The following is an 18,213-nucleotide window of genomic DNA, read 5'->3' as shown; positions in this document are numbered from 1 at the left end:
CCTCCCTTCCTCTCTACCAAACCCTGGATAATTGCTTTTCTTTTTTAAATGTTGTTGCCAGGGTGGTGGTGCCTGGGTGGCTCAGCCAGTTAAGCGCATCTGACTTTGGCTCAGGTCATGATCTCATGGCACGTGAGTTCAAGCCCTACAATGGGCTCTGTGCTAACAGCTCGGAGCCTGAAGCCTGCTTCAGATTTTGTGTGTCCCCGTCTCTCGGCCTCCCCTGCTCTTGCTCCGTCTCTGTCTCTCAATAATAAATAAACATTAAAAACAATTTTTTAAAATGTTGTCAGAAAAACATATCATCTTCACCATATCATTAATATCTTCAGATTTTTACTATTTATGCATAGATGTTGCACTCTTTTTAAAGACACATTTCTTGAAGCCCAATGTGGATCTAGGGCACTACGGTCATCTGAGATTTCTTTACGTTGGGGTAGTTCCTCCATGTCAACTTCCCTTATATTTCCTACTTCCTTTTGCTGTAGGTTTCCTCAACTTAAGCTTTTATATTTTCTATTGCATTTGGCAAAAGGTAGAGGGATAGTCATTTATTTTTCTCTTAACTTCTAAGAGCTCGTTCCTATTTTCGATGCCTTTCTCATAGCAGCTTTCCTCATTTGATGGAATTCTCTTTTTAAATTTAACTTAAAAAAATTTAAAATTCTATGTACCTCATTAACCTCGTTTTTTTCCCCCCTCTGGAGCCACTGCTTTGTTTTTCTTGCTTTTAATGCTGCTTGTTTTATGTAACTTGATCCTTGGTCACTCATTGATATCCATAAATTATTCTGTGAAAATGGTATGGGTTTTCTCCATTTTTGTAACTGTATGTTATCTGCCAGTCTCCCTTGTTGTTGTCGTTTATTTATTTTTGAAAGGGTGGGGCAGAGAGAGAGGGAGACAGAAGATCTGAAGTGGGCTCTGCACTGACAGCAGAGAGCCCAACGCTCGGCTGGATCTCAGGAGCTCAAACCCAGGGTGAGATCATGACCTGAGCACTGAGCCGAAGTCAGAAGCTTAATGGACTGAGCCACTCAGGCACCCCTACCAATCTCCTCTTAAATAAAATGGGCAATTAGGAGCTCTGGATTTGTGAGTTGGGCTTATTGTTCTGCAGACTGTTAGCACTAATTACATTATTTAAACTTACAAGAATAACTACAACATAATTATTGAAATTTAGGAGAGGTAGAGAATAATGTAAGTTAGCTCTGATTTTTTACAGCATATATTTGCCAAGTAACATATAAAATAAACCAAGGACTAGTGATACTAGTATATTATTTAGTCGTTTGATGGTAACCACGAGAATAAAAACAAGTAGCTAAAAATGGTTTCTAAGGAGCAAATTGAAAATGAGAAGAAGCAGTTAGGAACATTGTTTTTTATTATATTCCCTTTTGTATTTTTTTTTTATCATAAGCATGTATTTCTTTGAAATAAATACAAATGAAGTGAATATGAAATGGTAGAAACTGAGAGGAAAATGTAAGAAATTTGAAAAGAAAAAGAAAAAATGAATTTCATTTCTAAGAAGGAAAATAAATTCAAACCTTCATTTATCTGTACTAAATTTCTCAGACGGAGGGAGAATGTTGTTGCCAAGGAGACCAAAGCAACTGTTGAGCCGCAAATTCAGCTCTTTAAAAAAATTCCATGACATTTATTCTGCAATTACATCCTACTCAGGTTTTACAAAGGCCAATAAAACGGTTTTAATGAAGTCCTTGAAACCTGGTGTATGATGTCACTAACATTTACTAAATATTCAGGTTATAGAATCTAGTGCAGTGATAAGAAAATTAGAGTAAAAGTCAAATGATCTAAATTCTAGTCTCAACTCCACTGCTTAAAAGCCATACATCCTTGAGTAAGTCATTTACCTTTTCTGAAACTTTCTTTACTTGTAAAAATGGGAAAAACTACTATCTAGCTTGCCTGCCATGCAAGGTTGCTGTATCAAATGAGATTTAGATCATTTTACAACGTTTGAAACATTACAAATAAATTCAAGTAGTAGTGTTAATATTTCCCAAAATTAATAAAGCCACATGTATTCTGTACTCTTCATTGCTTAAGGACCAAATTAAGTATTAGGAAAATGTGAACCAAAAAAAGTAACCTAAACTACTACTATAAAAACTGGATTGAACTAAGTGGCAGATCCAACCTCTGGTCCAGGCTCTACCCAAACTGGATAACTTCCACAACTTCTTTAGATCTCTATACCATGAAATTAGACTAGACCACCTTTGTAGAGGTGCTTCTTGGGTGTCTTTTCCATCACACAATGATGATTAAAAGGGAATTCGTTCACCTCCACTGTACTGGGCTATATTTTGCTTGCAAATGTTTCACTGCTAGGTATCCGAAAATCACTGGCTTAGACTGAAGTCTTTTATTTCTATTTTCAGGCATTTCATAACCCTAACCTAACCTAACCTAACCTAACCCATCTTTACATTCTATTCTTTCTCAACACAGACCTACATTTTGAGACCAGAGTACTCTACTCACTATTTCTCAAAATGCCTTGGCCAAGCTGTGCCTGCACATTTTGTCAATATACAACCGTTGCTGCTCCAACTGGCTGAATAGCACTGCCCTGTGTCCTGTTCCACTCCCCACCCACACATTAAAACACCCAAACTTGAGCAGTACTCAATACTTTGGCTATATCTACTTTCAAAAAGTTAAAGTTTGAAGTAAATTAGAAACAGGTGATAGTTGTCATGTTTAAGAGAACCTGGCTTCTAGGCCAGCCAAGACTTGTGTGTAATTTGATAGGATGTAAAAAAACACCAAAAGAAGTAGGAAGAAAGTGGGAGCTTTGGTTACCCCTAGCACATAGAAGGGAGTGAGCACTATAGAAGAGTCATCTGGGCACTACTTGGAAGAGGAACACCTTGATCCATGGACTTGGGTTCCAGTGGTAAGATAGTCCCATCATAGAAACGGATGCATTTACTTACTACAGGCCAATGCTGTTAAACATTTAGGCATATATCTGAATCCTTATGATTTTATTTCATGATCTTTGACTTCCTTATGGTGCATCTAGAAAATACCTTGACTACAGACAAATCTACTTATTTTACATCTGTACCATAAATTAATACAACTTCATTCTGAATTCAGACATCAGGTTCAGTTTCGAGTATAGCGAATCCATCCTAAGACAACACAGCCTAACAAATTAGTCTGACAGCATAGAAACTGAGGGTCAGATCCTGGACTATGGTAAATTTACCAACAGAATGCCATCCCATAGTACCCCAAACTGCTCCAGTAAAAACCCTGTCTTGTGGAATTATTTTCCTTTTAACACTTACCCACACTCTTATTCAAGGCCAATAAACACATACTGAAGCTTTTCTATGACCCCTACATACCTTTCTGATAATTTCTATGTACCCTAAACTACAGCTGAAACAAATGTTCTACATACACAAAGTTTCTGTCTCTGCTTGGAATAGTCTTCCTATGTTGGGAAATCTAAATTCTAACTAATTCTGAAAGTTCAGCACAAATAACACTTTTTTTCATGAAGATAAAACTAGCAATTTTGTTGATCTAGGCAAGCAGAGTCATTGAGAATCAGCCATATTTGATAGGTTCCTTTTTTTTCACTAAACAGGTATTAATCAGGTATGAAACTCAGTTTCTCTTCTAAAAGACTTTATGCTGTCAGTGTGTAATGTAATAAAAACTATAAGTTTGATCTATTATTTTACATTTCTGCACTCTAAATTTCAGTGCCCTGGGATATAGCCTAGGTTACCCACAGTCTATAGTAAATACACATTTGTTTACCAATTATAAGCATTCTTTCCCATTATGGGGGGAGTCAGTTAAGTAATTATTATTTTTATTAAATAATTATTTAAATTATTTGGATCTATTCCTCAGTTAAAGGCACTTACTACTTGTTCCCTTTGCGAGCTTTAGTTTTATTTTCCCTTCTATGTTGCTTGAAGATATGATCCACATCTATTTCATGTTTGTATCTCCCACAAGTTTTTAGCTAGTATCTTACATAGAGAGGGCATTTTAAATATAATTTAAGAACCTCTCTTCCATTTTCAGTGAAGGCTCACCTCAGTCTTTTTATATTTATCCTGGTTTTATAAAGTCTCCTTTGATCATCCCAGTCCACAGGTCACTCTTACTTTTGTTCCAATAAGGACTGCCTATAAAACATTTAATTGCCAGCAATACAACCCTAATGTTATCTTTTTTTGGTGTATATGCATTTTATAGTCTTTTTATATTTCAGTATATTCCAATAATATCCAGGCATAGACAATTAATACATATTGATTCATTCAGCCAATCTTTAAAAAGAAATCAATCAAGAGACTCATTAGGAAAAGTATAGTCAAAACTGGCACCTAAAGAGAACAAAAGATCTCATCCATGGCAATGAAAAACAAATTCCTATTGTTGGAGTCAAACAACCTTGACATACTTAGTAGTTACTAGTAAATTAAATTGTGTTGTAATTCTACAAGTGTTTTCAAATTTCATGAGTCTTCCTTTCTCTTTAGGGACACATAAGTGCCCAACCACATTCATTTCCTGAAAATACCAATGAAAGCAGATGGCTTTAAACAAAAACAATTAACTATATTAAACATATACAGTTATCATTCATTTGTAATTTGGGTAGGTTTCCCTGCTGAAGACATTATATAGTTGGTTTGTAGTACATTTGATTTTATTGTATGCTATTCCTTAGCTCTTATGCTATGCTTTAAAGTTATTTGCATTTTACACATCCTTACGGTAATTAATGGGATGTCACAAATTCTGCACACTTGATTTAAAAAATATATCTTTATGGTCAAATTCTGTAATAAGGGACTTATTTCTTTAATTTGATATTTGAATCAGAACACTAGAGATTCTTCCCGCTCCAAGTATGGTCCACAGACTAGCAGCAATGGTATCACCTGGAAGCTCATTCTTGAGGCCGAATCTCAGACCCTACCCCAGGCCTACCAAACGGAAATTTGCATTTTAGATTCCCAGGTGATCTGTAAGCACTTTAAGGTTTGAGAAGCACTGGTTTAGACTCTATAGGAAGAACAGAATGTCTAAGATGCACATGACCAAGAAACAGTTACTAACTCATTGTAATTGCTTATTTGTTGGTCTTTTCTGCTAAATGAAGTCGTGTTGAGGGCAGAACCTTTTCTATTTCCTCACCACTAGTATTCATTCCCTGGCCCCAACAGGCTCTGAAAACATTACCCAATACACAATACATATTTTTGCTAAATGCATGAATGACTGAGCAAAGTAAAAATAAAACTTTTTCATAAAGTGAATCCTTTAGGAAATTCTTTTGTACAACACAATTTCATGTACTACCATACTAATTCCTTAATTCAGTATTATGAATTCCATTTTAAATACACTGCCTTCGCTACTTCAACAAATGCATTTAATGCATTTGACAAAGCAAAAGCTTGGATCATCTTCCTCTGCTGGAGTCACCAGTGGCGTCTTTTACAAGTGAGAGAGCTGCATTTTAACTCTGGCTCTCACAGATCCATCCCATATGTCTGCACAAGATGAAATCACCCCAACAACTTGGAGGGGGTGGGGGGAGTAGAGGAGGAAAAGGAATGGGTAAAGCAGAAACAATTGCGTATCAGGAGCATCATATGAAACCTGGAAAACATGATTCTTTGAACAGGATACTCCAGAAAATAACTCCCGGCAAGGGGAATAAAGAGGTAAGAGAACTCTTACCTTTTCAAGAGCTAAAGGTGATAGAGAAAACCACCAGCGACTACCTAGCGACGGAAAGTGGAAACACACCAGACCAGAAGTAAAGCAGAGAGCGGTTAGAGACACCTAAAAAGGGTACCGAAAACCACTTTCAGGTTTGCAGAGAAGGAAGTCAAAGGAGAAGAAAGAGGAAAGAAAATAGTTCTACGAAGGGTAGAACTTACGACATGATGATGATAAAGTAATAATAAATAATCGATAATAATAATTTTTTTTAAAGAGACGACATGCACTTGAAGGGCGGGGCTGTGGGTGAGAAAGGGAGGCTGCAATTCCGCGCACTGCAAAAGGAAGTGACCACAGGTATCCCCGCTCAGATGGTCCCGGGGAGGCGGCCCAGGCATACGTGGGTGGCAACGCCCGGCTCCACTGTCCCCCACCCCGTGGCCTGAACCATCTTCTCAGCAGCCTGCTGACCACCGGGTGCGGACGGGAAAGGGCGGACTGTGCATGGGCGGGCGGGCGTGCGGGAGGACAGGAGGATGCAAGGCTGAACAGGTACCCACCTTATCCCAACGGAGCCACTGCCCGATGGCCGTGTCTAGCTGAGGATCACCGGTATGGTAGGGGGCGTGGAGCAGGTTGGAGTTCAGGTCTCCCTCCGCGTTTTCAGCCATGGCAGCCAGACTGGGGTGTGACGGCCTGGGGGCCGGCGAAGACACTGAGTTGGGGGTGGGGGCTGAGATGCGCTCACCAGGGTTCTGACGCCCCCTCCTCACTGAAGGGCATCGGAGACCAACCGCAAGGTGTCTGAACCAGCTCCTGCCGCAGCTTTGCGGAAGCAGGAAAGACGGGGGATTCGGCCACCCGCTCCCCACTAGACTAGCTCCGGGTCTCTTTCTGGGCGAACGGACTGTGGCGGTCCGGCGGCGAGAGAACAACAACAGTCCCAGATGTCTGGGTCTCGGCCGCCGCCGCCGCCCTCGCCGCTGTACGCCCCGCCTCCCGCGCCACTGGCCCCACCCTTTCCCGCCCCAGCTGATTTAAGTCCCTGGGGCGTGAGGCACCAGCGGGAGAGTACGATCCCGGTGCCTTCGCAGTAACATAAGTTAGGATCCGCTGGGGTGTGATGGGTTGTGGCGCGGCTTTTTTTTTTTTTTTTTTTAATTTGCTTCTTGCCACGCGTCTTATCCTTGTTAACAGTCCTCACACACTCCCACGCGTCTCCTTTTCTCGCTCAGCTGCCAAGGCCGCTACCAGCACGCTGCTTCAGAGCTCGCTCCGGGGACCCGGGCGCGCGTGCAGGACCCCTGCTCCCTCCAGCTTCAGCTTGGGGTACGCGCTTGGCGGGAGGATGCACGGGCCTGTTTCCGCACGACCTCATGGGAGTTGTAGTACTCTTCTTCCCCGGAGATCTGTAGAGACCGCCGCAAAGACTACAACTCCCAGCGGCTGCGCGCTCTCCCTTTCCTCAAAGGAAAAAGATCCGCCTCGAAGCTATTCCTTACGGACGCGCCTTGCCCTTACCCTGCTGCGCATTGTGGCCTTAGAATTAAGTTATTTTAAGTCAGGACTAATGCAGTAAGGGGACCACTGTTATCCATTTAATGCTTTACAGTTTATCAGTCATGTTCTATCGCTTCAACCATCTTGTGAGGTAGGTGGGCGTGATCTAGCCCTAATTTACAAACAAAGAGGAAACTGCCTGTGCCTGTGAAGGGAGTTTCTCAAAGGCAAAATTCGTGATGGAACCAGGGTGCCAACCTCACATTTCAGCTGGTAGTTCTGTTGCTGCAGTGGGGTAGGAGGGAGAACAAGATGACTGAAAAAATAGACAAAGAAGTTAAGGAGGGAGGATGGGTCAGCATTTAACCATAACACAAGCAACGATGTCCAGGTGTCAAAAGAGAGGTAAAGAGCAATGACGATAGGCATACGGAGGAGGAAATGAGATTTTTGAAATAATCTTCAATTTTTTTATTTTGCCTCTCTGCTATGGAACGCTCACCTTGCAGAGTCACACAACTTGAGAACTGAGAGATGCTGAGCAGGGCTTACCTGTCAGACGCTCAGTTTCTTGGTTTGACCTTCTTACAATGGCTCTATGATTTTGGCTGAGTATCTTACAGCTCTTTCCCTAGTCAGCTTTTTTGTAAGGAGGGTGTAATAATATTTTACAGTTACTGGCTCTACAGTAACTTAATAAATAGCTTTAGAGTGCTTGAAGGTTCACAGATAAAAGACCTAATAAATTCAAAATACTCCTTTCTTCCCTTTAACAAGCCATTTACCATAATAAAATCCAAGCTACCAAGGTACAGAAAGAGCATAGTGCCAATTCCTGAAAAATAACGTGCCGTGGTTGGGATTTACAGTCTTTGCTAAGCAGTTGGGTGTTTCTTTTATGGAATTAGCAGGTTCTTTTAATCACACAAGGCCTGGGAAACAACCACGTGTCCTGAAAAGAAATTAATAGTTCACTATCGTCACCATTATTGTCCATGACAAATGTTAAGTATTTATGCTAAGCATTATGCTAGGAGCTGAGGCCACAAGAAAGTATATAACAAAACTTTATTTCAAAAAATAAAATGTGTCTGGGAAGACAGATGTATGTGAGAAAATGCTTCCTTCAGACAACTGTTAAAGAATTCAGAGTCTGAGGTAGTCAATAAAAGCAACAAGCAGCAGGAGGGAGAAGCACTGGGCTTTAAAGGTCAAAAAATTAAGAAGTAGAGAAAAAGGTAGAGGGCATTTCAAACCCATACATCACTGGTTCTCAAATCTCCCTAGGAATTCACTTAAAATGTGTATTTCTGGGGCACCTGGGTGGCTCAGTTGGTTGGACATCCATGTCTTTTTTTTTTTTTTTTAATTTTTTTTTCAACGTTTATTTATTTTTGGGACAGAGAGAGACAGAGCATGAACGGGGGAGGGGCAGAGAGAGGGAGACACAGAATCTGAAACAGGCTCCAGGCTCTGAGCCATCAGCCCAGAGCCCGACGCGGGGCTCGAACTCAGGGACCGCGAGATCGTGACCTGGCTGAAGTCGGACGCTTAACCGACTGCGCCACCCAGGCGCCCCATTTATTTTTTTGGGGGACAGAGAGAGACCGAGCATGAACGGGGGAGGGGCAGAGAGAGAGGGAGACACAGAATCGGAAACAGGCTCCAGGCTCTGAGCCATCAGCCCAGAGCCTGACGCGGGGCTCGAACTCCCGGACCGCGAGATCGTGACCTGGCTGAAGTCGGACGCTTAACCGACTGCGCCACCCAGGCGCCCCTGGACATCCATGTCTTGATTGTGGCTCAGATCATGATCCCAGAATCGTGGGATTGAGCCCCGTGTCAGGCTCTATGTTGTCAGTCTCCATGCTGAACTTGGATTCTCTCCCACTCCCTCCCTCCCTCTCTCTCTCTCTCCTCTCTCTCCTACTCTTCCTCTCTCCTTCTTCCCCTCTCCCCCTAATGCTCTCTCTCTCTTAAAAAAAAAAAAAAAAAAAAGTGTATTCCTGGTCACTGCCCTAGAGATTCTGATTCAGTGCTTTGGAATAGGGCCTAAGTGCCCACATATTTAACAAATATCTATTGATTGTGACATAGGTGGCCATGATCTGACTACAGAGTTTGATAGGAGGACCAGTGAATTGGTGTTCTCTGGAATCTCATTAAGAAATACAAAATTTCAGGCCCCATCCCAATTGTGCTGAATCAAAATCTGTATTTTAACAGGAGCCAATGATGATTTATATGCATATTAAATTTGATAAGCAGTGGTTTTTATAAGACAGTTCTTAAATTTAATTCAATTCTGAGAAACACTACTAAATAAACAGACCTTCTAAGAGATGGAATTCTATAACACAAGTATAAAAGACTGGAGAAATACAAGTTTTAATTCAACACCAGAATCAACCAGCCCTCAATTTTATCAGCAAGATTATGACATACGCTGGTTACCAGAAACCTTGCCCAGCATCTTTGGCTTATTGCTTAGGAATTGAGGGGTACCCAAAGAGACCTGCAACTTATCAAATCAAAGAATAGTGTAAGTGTGTCCAGAAGAGGGAGTATAACAGTTTTCCTAGTCAGAGAAAGTTCAGAAGCTTTAATTTCTGTTGGAATTTGCCCAGGGTTCTTTTTTTTTTTCAAGTCCTTATTTAAATTTCAGCTAATGTACAGTGTAATATTAGTTTCAGGTATACAACATAGTGATTCAACACTTCCATACATCACCCAGGGCTCATCACAAGTGCACTCCTTAATCCCTGTCACATTTAACCCACCCCTGCACCCACTTCCCTTCTGGTAACCATGGGTTTATTCTTTATAATTAAGAATCTCTTTCTCTCTCTCTCTCTCTTTTTTCCCCCCTTGCTCGTTTGGTTTCTTAAATCCCAGGTATGAGTGAAATCATATGGTATTTGTCTTTCTCTGACTGACTTACTTTGCTTAGCATAATACTCTGCAGCTCCATCCATGTTGTTACAAATGGCAACATTTTGTTCTTTTTTATGGGAATTTGCCCAGGGTTCTGTATTTTTATTTGCTAAATCTGGCAACACCAACTGTGGTCATGAAAGAGCATATCTCTCTTGGTCCTAATATATATATGACCTAATATTTTAAGGTCATGATGTATATAACTTACCCTCAAGTGGTTCAGAAAAAAATACTGTGTGTGTGTGTATATACACACACAAATATATGTTGTATATACACACACATATGTATTATATAAATATACATGTAAACATATAGTTAGATAAATACCAAATAATAGATCAAATGGGGGGACATTTTAACAACGGGTGAATTTGGGTAAAGGATAGATGGATAATCTTTGTACTATTTTAATTTTTGCAGCTTCATTTGAAATTATTTCTAAATTAAAAAATTTAGAAGAAAAACCTCAGGGCACCTGGGTGGCTTAGTTGGTTAAGCACCCAACTTCAACTCAGGTCATGATCTTGTGGCTCATGAGTTCAAGTCCTGCGTCGGGCTCTGTGCTGACAGCTCAGAGCCTGGAGCCTGCTTCAGATTCTTTGTTTTCCTCTCTCTGTGCCCCTCCCCGGCTTGCACTCTGTCTCTCTCTCTCAAAAATAAATAAACATTAAAAAAATTAAAAAAAAAAAAAAGAGAAACCTCAAGTGTATAAGAAATAGCCATTTATTTATTGTTTTTAAAATTCTAATTAAGAGATTCAAATCTCTCATTCTGTCAGGGTAGCAAGAAATTAAGTTTTCATCAGTTTCAGGGGCCCCTCCTCTCACTCAGGCTTTATTGTATGGTACTGGGGAAACAGAGTCAATAGCTCTAGTTCATCAAAGTTTTTGCTAACATCTGTATTGTCCAGGTCTTTTTTTTTTTTTTAATTTCATTAAAAATTTTATTTTTAGAGCCCATCAATGGAAAAATCCCAAACAGTAGCAATACAGAGTATTTAAGAACATTTTAATACTTCTTTCTATCCATCTTTGTTTTCCTTTCCACAAACAAACATACTGGATTAACTCAACAATACTCTTAACCCCAAGTTCAATGCCTGAGTACTTTCAATATCTATTGTGAACACATAATAAAGCAGAGGCAGTTGATTTTATTTCCATTCGGAGCTCAGCAATTACTTTAGTTTCACATTATTGTATCACAAATTATAACCAAATGGCCTACCAAAGCAGCTAAAATCATAAAATTATTATAAGCCAAGTCAATGGTATGTATAAAGTTAACGTGAAACAACAACTAGACTAGTATACATTTGTTTTGGGTCCTACAAGAAATATGCCAAAATAACAAGCTTTAGTAAAAGATGAGGTCCTTGGGCAGAGGAGAAGGGGAAGTCATATCATCAAAAATTTTGAGGAAAAGTTAGGTAAAAGGAAACCAGCCTATAGTTTTAACCAAATGAAGGGAGAAAGGGGAGTACATTATCAGGGTTGATGACAACTTGGGAAAAGACATATAGCATTCCATCACAAACTTGTTCACTACCTCAAGAGCTCAGCATCAGGCTCTCCAGGCATTCTGTTATTCTCCCGCTGGGTTTCTTCACGTGAACATAAACGTACATTTATGCTAACAACAGAGTATTATACGGTATTTAATCTGATGGCAAACAATAGGAAAAAAAAATTGTTAGGGCCAGACTGACTTCAGGCCATCTCAATACCCCTGAAAATAGGGGCAAAAAATGAATCATTAAGAAACAGTATTCAAAGAGTACCGTATTACCTAATGTGATTTATAAAACAAGCACAATTCAGTAATTGTCAATGGAAAAAGTCATAATATTTGAAAATTAGGAATGTTTTGATGCTGATTTTTTACCAAAATGGTACTCCAAACAGTTAAGTTGGAACAAATTCCAAACTCACACTTACTTGCATCACCTCAGTTTAATAATCCAATAAATGACAAGACAAACAATGAAAACAACATCATATAGCACAGCAGCTTGTTTGGCTCCCTCTAGATAAAATCTTCAGTTTTCCCATAGTTTTACCTAGAAATCCAGTTATAGAATCAAACTGTGAATCCATTTCAGCTAATAATTTATTTTGATGTTTAACCTCATGGCCTATTTCGATGGAAAGAGACTTTATAGCAGTTACTTTGCTTCTCAGACTTTCAGTGAGTCTCTCATTTTCTTCACAGGCACTATACCCACTGTTAGCATAGCCATAGTTCCCATATTTGCCTGGAGGTACTCCTTCACCCAGGCCTGCACGCCTCATCCTGCCAGAGTAGGGAAGGAAAAAAAGCAGAAGGAGGGGTGGGTAGAAAGGGGCCACGGTCCCCCGGACGGTGTCTTCAGAACCAGGGCCCAAAAAAACACCAGCTTCTTTCCCCGAAGCGCCATGACATCAGTCTGTATTGCCCAGGGTCTTAATGGTCTTCTGGAAGTCTGACAGCTTTCTCCTTGCAAAGCATTCATAAGCTGTGGCCAGGAAACTTGGTTAAGACTATGAACCCAAAAGCCTCTATCTAGGTATACCATATAGCCATCACCTCTAAAATCTTGCCAGTTCCTTAGACCTCAGGGACTCTCTCGCCTCACTCTCTTATCTTAAGACTTTAAATCTTGAGGAAATCTATCATTCTGCTGTGTGATTTCTCTGAAAAGAGAAGTATTGCTGCTCACAAAGATAGTTGATATAAACTCTACTGAAATCTGTATTAAAAAAAAAAAGTCAAGCAATTTTCAACTTTTAGCCCTGTTGCATAAAACTCCAAGGGAATACAATACTAACAAAAAGTGATTATCTTTGTGTGAGGGGAAGGATGCAGAGCACGCCTGAGATTCGGTTTAAGCAAGGCAAAGAACCTGGGGGGCAAAATCTAAGGAGGTGCTCCTTTTTCAGGTTTGTGGAAGTGCAGGATTGGTGCCCGAGAGTGAGTGCCTTAGTATATTTTTTTAAACAGCTTTATTGAGATATAATTCATATATTGAGATATAATTCATCTAAAGTGTACAATTACATGTTTTTTGTTATGTTCACTGATATGCACAAACATTACCACAGTCAATTTTAGAACATTCTCATTATCTCGGAAAGAAACCTCATGCCCTTTAGCTATCAGCCTGCTATTGCCTAATCTCCCACTCCAGGCCTAAGCAACCACTAATCTGCTTTATATATTTGTAGATTTCCCTGTCCTGAACATTTCATGCAAAAGGAATCATATAATGTGTGGTCTTTGTGACTGACTTTTTTCACTTAGCATAATGTTTTGAAAGTTCATACATGTTGCAACATGTATGAGTATTTAATTTCTTTTTACAGTTGAATAGTATTCCAGTGTATGGGTATACTACATTTTGTTGACCTATTTGTCCATTGATGACATTTGGGTTGTTTCTGTCTTTTGGCTGTTATGAGTAATGCTGCTACAAAATTCATGTACAGTTATGTGTAGACTATGTTTTCATTTCTCTTTGGTATATACCTATGAGTGGATTGGCTGGATCATGTGGTAACTTATGTTTAATCATTTGAGGAACAGCCAGGCTGTTTTCCAAAGCGGCTACACCATTTACATTCCCAACAGCAGTGTATGAGGGTTTTACCACAGATTTTTCCAACACTTCTTATTATCCCACTTTTTGATTCTAGCCATTTTAGTGACCGAAGTTGTATTTCATTGTGGTTTTTATTTGTATTTCCCTGATGACTAGTGATGTTGAACATCTTTTCATATGCTTAAGGCCATTTGTATATCGTCCTTGGAGAATTATTTATTCACATCTTTTGCCCTTTTTTTAAATTGTTTTTTTTTTATTGAGTTGTAAGATTTATTTATATTTCTGGATATAAGTTCCTGATACAAATCAGATAAATGATTTGCAAATATTTCCTTTCATTCTGTGGGTTGTCTTTTCACATTCTTTTATATTACTGAAGTATGGATGACATACAGTGTTATGTTAGTTTCAAGTGTACAACATAGTGATTTGACAGTTTTATACATTACTCAGTGCTCACCACAACAAATGTAGTCACCACCTGTCACCATACAATATTATTGACAGTATTCCCTATGCTGTGATTTTTGTCTTTATAACTTATTTTATAACTGAAAGTTTGAACCTCTTAATCCCCCTTTGCCTATTTCACCCATCCCTCCCATCCTCTGTCTTTTCACAATCTTGATGGTGTTATCTGAAGCACAAAAGTTTTTAGTTTTGAGGAAGTCTGATTTATCTTTTTTTTTTTTCTGTTGTTTATATCTAAGAATTCTTTGCAAATTCTAAAGTCATGGAGACTTACCCTTTGTTGTCTACTAAGACTTTTATGTTTCTAGCTCTTATGTTAGATTCTTGATCTATTTTGAATTGCTTTTTTATATGGTGTGAGGAAGGGATCTAAACTTATCTGTAAGTGGCCATCTGAGCTCCATTTGTTGAAAAGACTACTCTTTGCCTACTGGATGGCCTTGGCATTCTTGTAGAAGATTAGTTGACTATGGACATATGGATTTATTTCTTGACTCTCAATATATTCCATTGGTCTATATGTCTATCCTTGTGCTAGTACCACAATGTCTACATTACTGTTACTTTGTAGTAAGTTTTGAAATCAGGAAGTGTGAGTCCTACTTTGTTCTTCTTTTTCAAGGTTGTTTTTACTATTCTAACTCCCTCACAATTCTAAGTAAATATTACAGTCAGCTTGTTAGTTTCTACAAAGAATTCAGCTGGGGATTCTGATTGGTTACATTGAATCTATAGAGCAGATTGGGGAGTATCACTGTCTTAACAATGTTAAGTCTTCCAATCCATGAACATGGGATGTTTTCTATTGTAGATCTTCTTTAATGTCTTTCAACAATATTTTATGGTTTACAGAATGTAAGTTTTGCACTTTTTTGTTAAATTTATTCCTAAGTATTTTATTCTTTTTGATGTCATTGTAAATGGAATTGTTTTCTTAATTTCATTTTTGGATAGTTCATTGCAAGTATATATAAATACAATTGGTTTTTGTACATTGATTACATCCTGAAACATCATTGAATTCATTTATTAGTTCTGATAGTTTTTTATGCAATTTCTTAGAATTTTCTGTATGCAAGATCATGTCATCTGTGAATAGTTTTACTTTTTCCTTTATAATCTGGATGCCTTTTGTTTCTTTTCCTTGCCTGTTTGCCCTGGCTAGACCCTCCAGTACAATGTTGAATTGAAGTGGCAAGAGTGGGCATCCTTGTCTCGTTCCTGACCTTAGAGGAAAGCATTTAGTCTTTCACTACTACGTGTATTGTTATCTGTGGGTTTTTAGTAGATGCTTTTAATCATGTTGGTGAAATTCTCTTCTGTTTCTAGTTTGTTGAGTGTTTTTATCATGAGAGAGGGTTGAATTTTGTCACTTGCTTTTCTTAAAAAAAAAGTTTGTCTATTTATTTATTTATTTAGAGCAAGTGGGGGAAGGGCAGAGAAAGAGGGAGAGAGAGAATCCCAAGAAGGCTCTGCACTGTCAGCGCGCAGAGCCCAACACAGGGCTCGAACTCATGAACCTTGAGATCATGACCTGAGCCAAAATCAAGAGTAAGATGCTTAACTGACTGAGCCACCCAGGTGCCCCCAAATGCTTTTCTGTATCTATTAAGATGTACATGAAAATTGTGTTTTTTATTATGTTGATTACATTATTACAATTGTTACATTAATTGATTTTTTAGAAGTTAGACCAAACTTGCCTTCTACTTGTTCATGGTATATCATTGTCTTTATATGTTGCTGCATTTGTTTTGCTAGTATTTTGCTGAGGATTAATCTGTCCATATTCATAATAGATACAGTCTGTATTTTTCTTGTGATATATTTTTCTGGTTTTAGTATCAGAGTAATACTGGCCTCATAAAATGAGTGCTCCCTTCTAACTTTTGGAAAAGTTTGTATAGAATTGGCATAAAATTTCCTTTAATTTTTAATAGAGAATTCAGTGGTAAAATCATTTGGGTCTTGGCTTTTGGGTAGTTTTGGGTAGTTTTCTGATTATTAATGCAATCTCTTCACATTTTGTAGGTCTATTCACTCGTCTTTCTTCTTGAGTTTCATTAGTCTGTTTCTTTGTAGGAATTTGTCCCTTTCATCGAGGTTTTCTAATTTGTTGGCATACAGTTGTTTATGGTATTTCTTTTTAATCCTTTTTTTCCCCATAAGGTCAGTAATAATGTCTCCTCCTTTATTTGATTCTAGTAATTTGACTCTTGGGGGGGGGTGGTTAGTCTAGCTATAGGTCAATTTTAGTTTCTCTTTTCAAAGAACTAACTTTTAGGGTCATTGATTTTCTCTATTGCTTTTCTATTCTTTATTTTATTAATTTGCACTCTAATCTATATTATTTCTCTTCTTCCGGTTTCCTAATTTTCTTTTTATCAGAATCTAATTTACTAAACTGAGCCTTAGGTTTTTTGTGTGTTCATGTATTCCAATAAAACTTTATTTTACAAAAGCAGGTGGCAGGCCATGTTTGACCTGTGGGCCACAGTTTGCCCATCCATGATCTAGAGTAATGGTTCCCAACCTTGGATGCATACCATTTTATGGAACTGATTCCTGGACCTCACTCCTTGAGATTATGACTCAACTGATCTGGATTGGAGCATAGGGTGTTTTTTTCTTTGCTTGTTTGTTTTTTAAGCTTTCTCAGGTGTTTCCCATGTGCAGCCAAGGCTGAGAGCCCTCTTTTCAGAGCAGTGATTTGACCTTGGGTTTTTTGTTTGTTTGTTCTTGGCTTAAAACAACAGAAATTTAATATCTCAGAGTTTGAGGCCAAAAGACCAAGCTGAAGTGTCAGTAGGGCCTTGCTCCCTCTGAAGGCTCTAATGGAGAATCCTTCCTTGCCACTTTCAGCTTCTGATGGCTGTAATTGTTCCTTAGTTTGTGGCTACATAACTCCAATCTCTGCCTCTGTCTTCACACGGCCTCTCCTCCTCCAACTCAAGAACAGCAAATGAGGGGCTCCTGGGTGGCTGAGTTGGTTGAGCATCCAACTTGGGCTCAGGTCATGATCTTGCAGTCTGTGAGTTTGAGCCCTGTGTCAGGCTCTGTGCTGAGAGCTCAGAGCCTAGAGCCTGTTTTGGATTCTGTGTCTCCCTCTCTCTCTCCCTCTCCCCCGCTCATGCTCTGTCTCTTAATGTCTCAAAAATAAAGATAAACATTAAAAAAAAATTAAAAAAAGAACAGGACATGAACAGATGCATAGGGCGAAGTGTGGGGGCATGGGGTGGCATGGAGTTTTCATGTCCTCAGGTCATGCCACCCTCCTAGTATCTGGATGTGTTCACCAACCCAGAAGTTCCATCTTTGAAGTTTTGATTTCAGTTATTATATTTTATATATGTATTAAATTCTTTTAGATTCTTTTACAAATTTTACAAAAGTGCTATAGCACTTTTTATGGTTTCCTGTTCTCTATAGAGATCTTCTCTTTATTTAGTGAAAGAACTGGTAGACTGTAGTCAGTTTTCTAACAGTGTTTCATTTCCTGATGAAATACAAGATCCATCTTCTATTATAATATGCAGATAGTATAGTATATTATGGATGAAGGGGTATTGAATCTATTGAGGTTAGCTCTGGGCTCCAGGAGAGAAATTATGATTTTATGATGGTGTGATGTCCTCAGCCTGATATATCCTGGAAATTTCTAGGAATTGAAGAAAATTAAACATTCCAGACTCAAAGCAACAGGAAAACATAACCCCATACTATGTGGCAAAGGGAGGACTAAAAGGTATTATTTTTGTGGATTTCATTGTTTAAAAAAGTCTATATAAATCACAAGCTGGAACAAGTAATACATACACACACTCATGTTTTCCTGCCCACCCTTTAGTTAGGGATATCAGTGAAGAGTGAAATGGCTAAAAGTATGTATCAGTTATGATTGCATTCAGCTACATGTATTGAAAACCAAACTAGAGTGACTTAACCAAAGAGAGGTATTTTTGTTTTCCAAATAA

The 18,213-nt window shown here is 38.9% G+C and overlaps 1 protein-coding gene and 1 pseudogene across 1 annotated transcript in view; both read right to left on the bottom strand.

Annotated features, from left to right (window-relative positions):
- Positions 1–7,087, bottom strand: part of PGM2L1 (phosphoglucomutase 2 like 1) — a 49,915-nt gene extending 42,828 nt beyond the window's left edge. The window contains exon 1 of the mRNA XM_003992730.6: positions 6,309–7,087. Within this exon, the coding sequence (XP_003992779.4) occupies positions 6,309–6,419 (111 nt within the window). The 5' untranslated portion in view covers positions 6,420–7,087. The remainder of the gene's footprint in view (positions 1–6,308) is intronic.
- A 5,043-nt stretch (positions 7,088–12,130) lies between these two features.
- Positions 12,131–12,715, bottom strand: LOC102902098 (annotated as a pseudogene).
- Between the last annotated feature and the right edge of the window lie 5,498 nt (positions 12,716–18,213).

The sequence above is a fragment of the Felis catus genome, chromosome D1, assembly GCF_018350175.1.
Source record: "Felis catus isolate Fca126 chromosome D1, F.catus_Fca126_mat1.0, whole genome shotgun sequence".
Lineage (NCBI taxonomy): Eukaryota > Metazoa > Chordata > Mammalia > Carnivora > Felidae > Felis > Felis catus.
The sequence above is the reverse complement of the archived record's forward strand: the minus strand, read 5'-3'. Positions and strand labels throughout refer to the sequence as shown.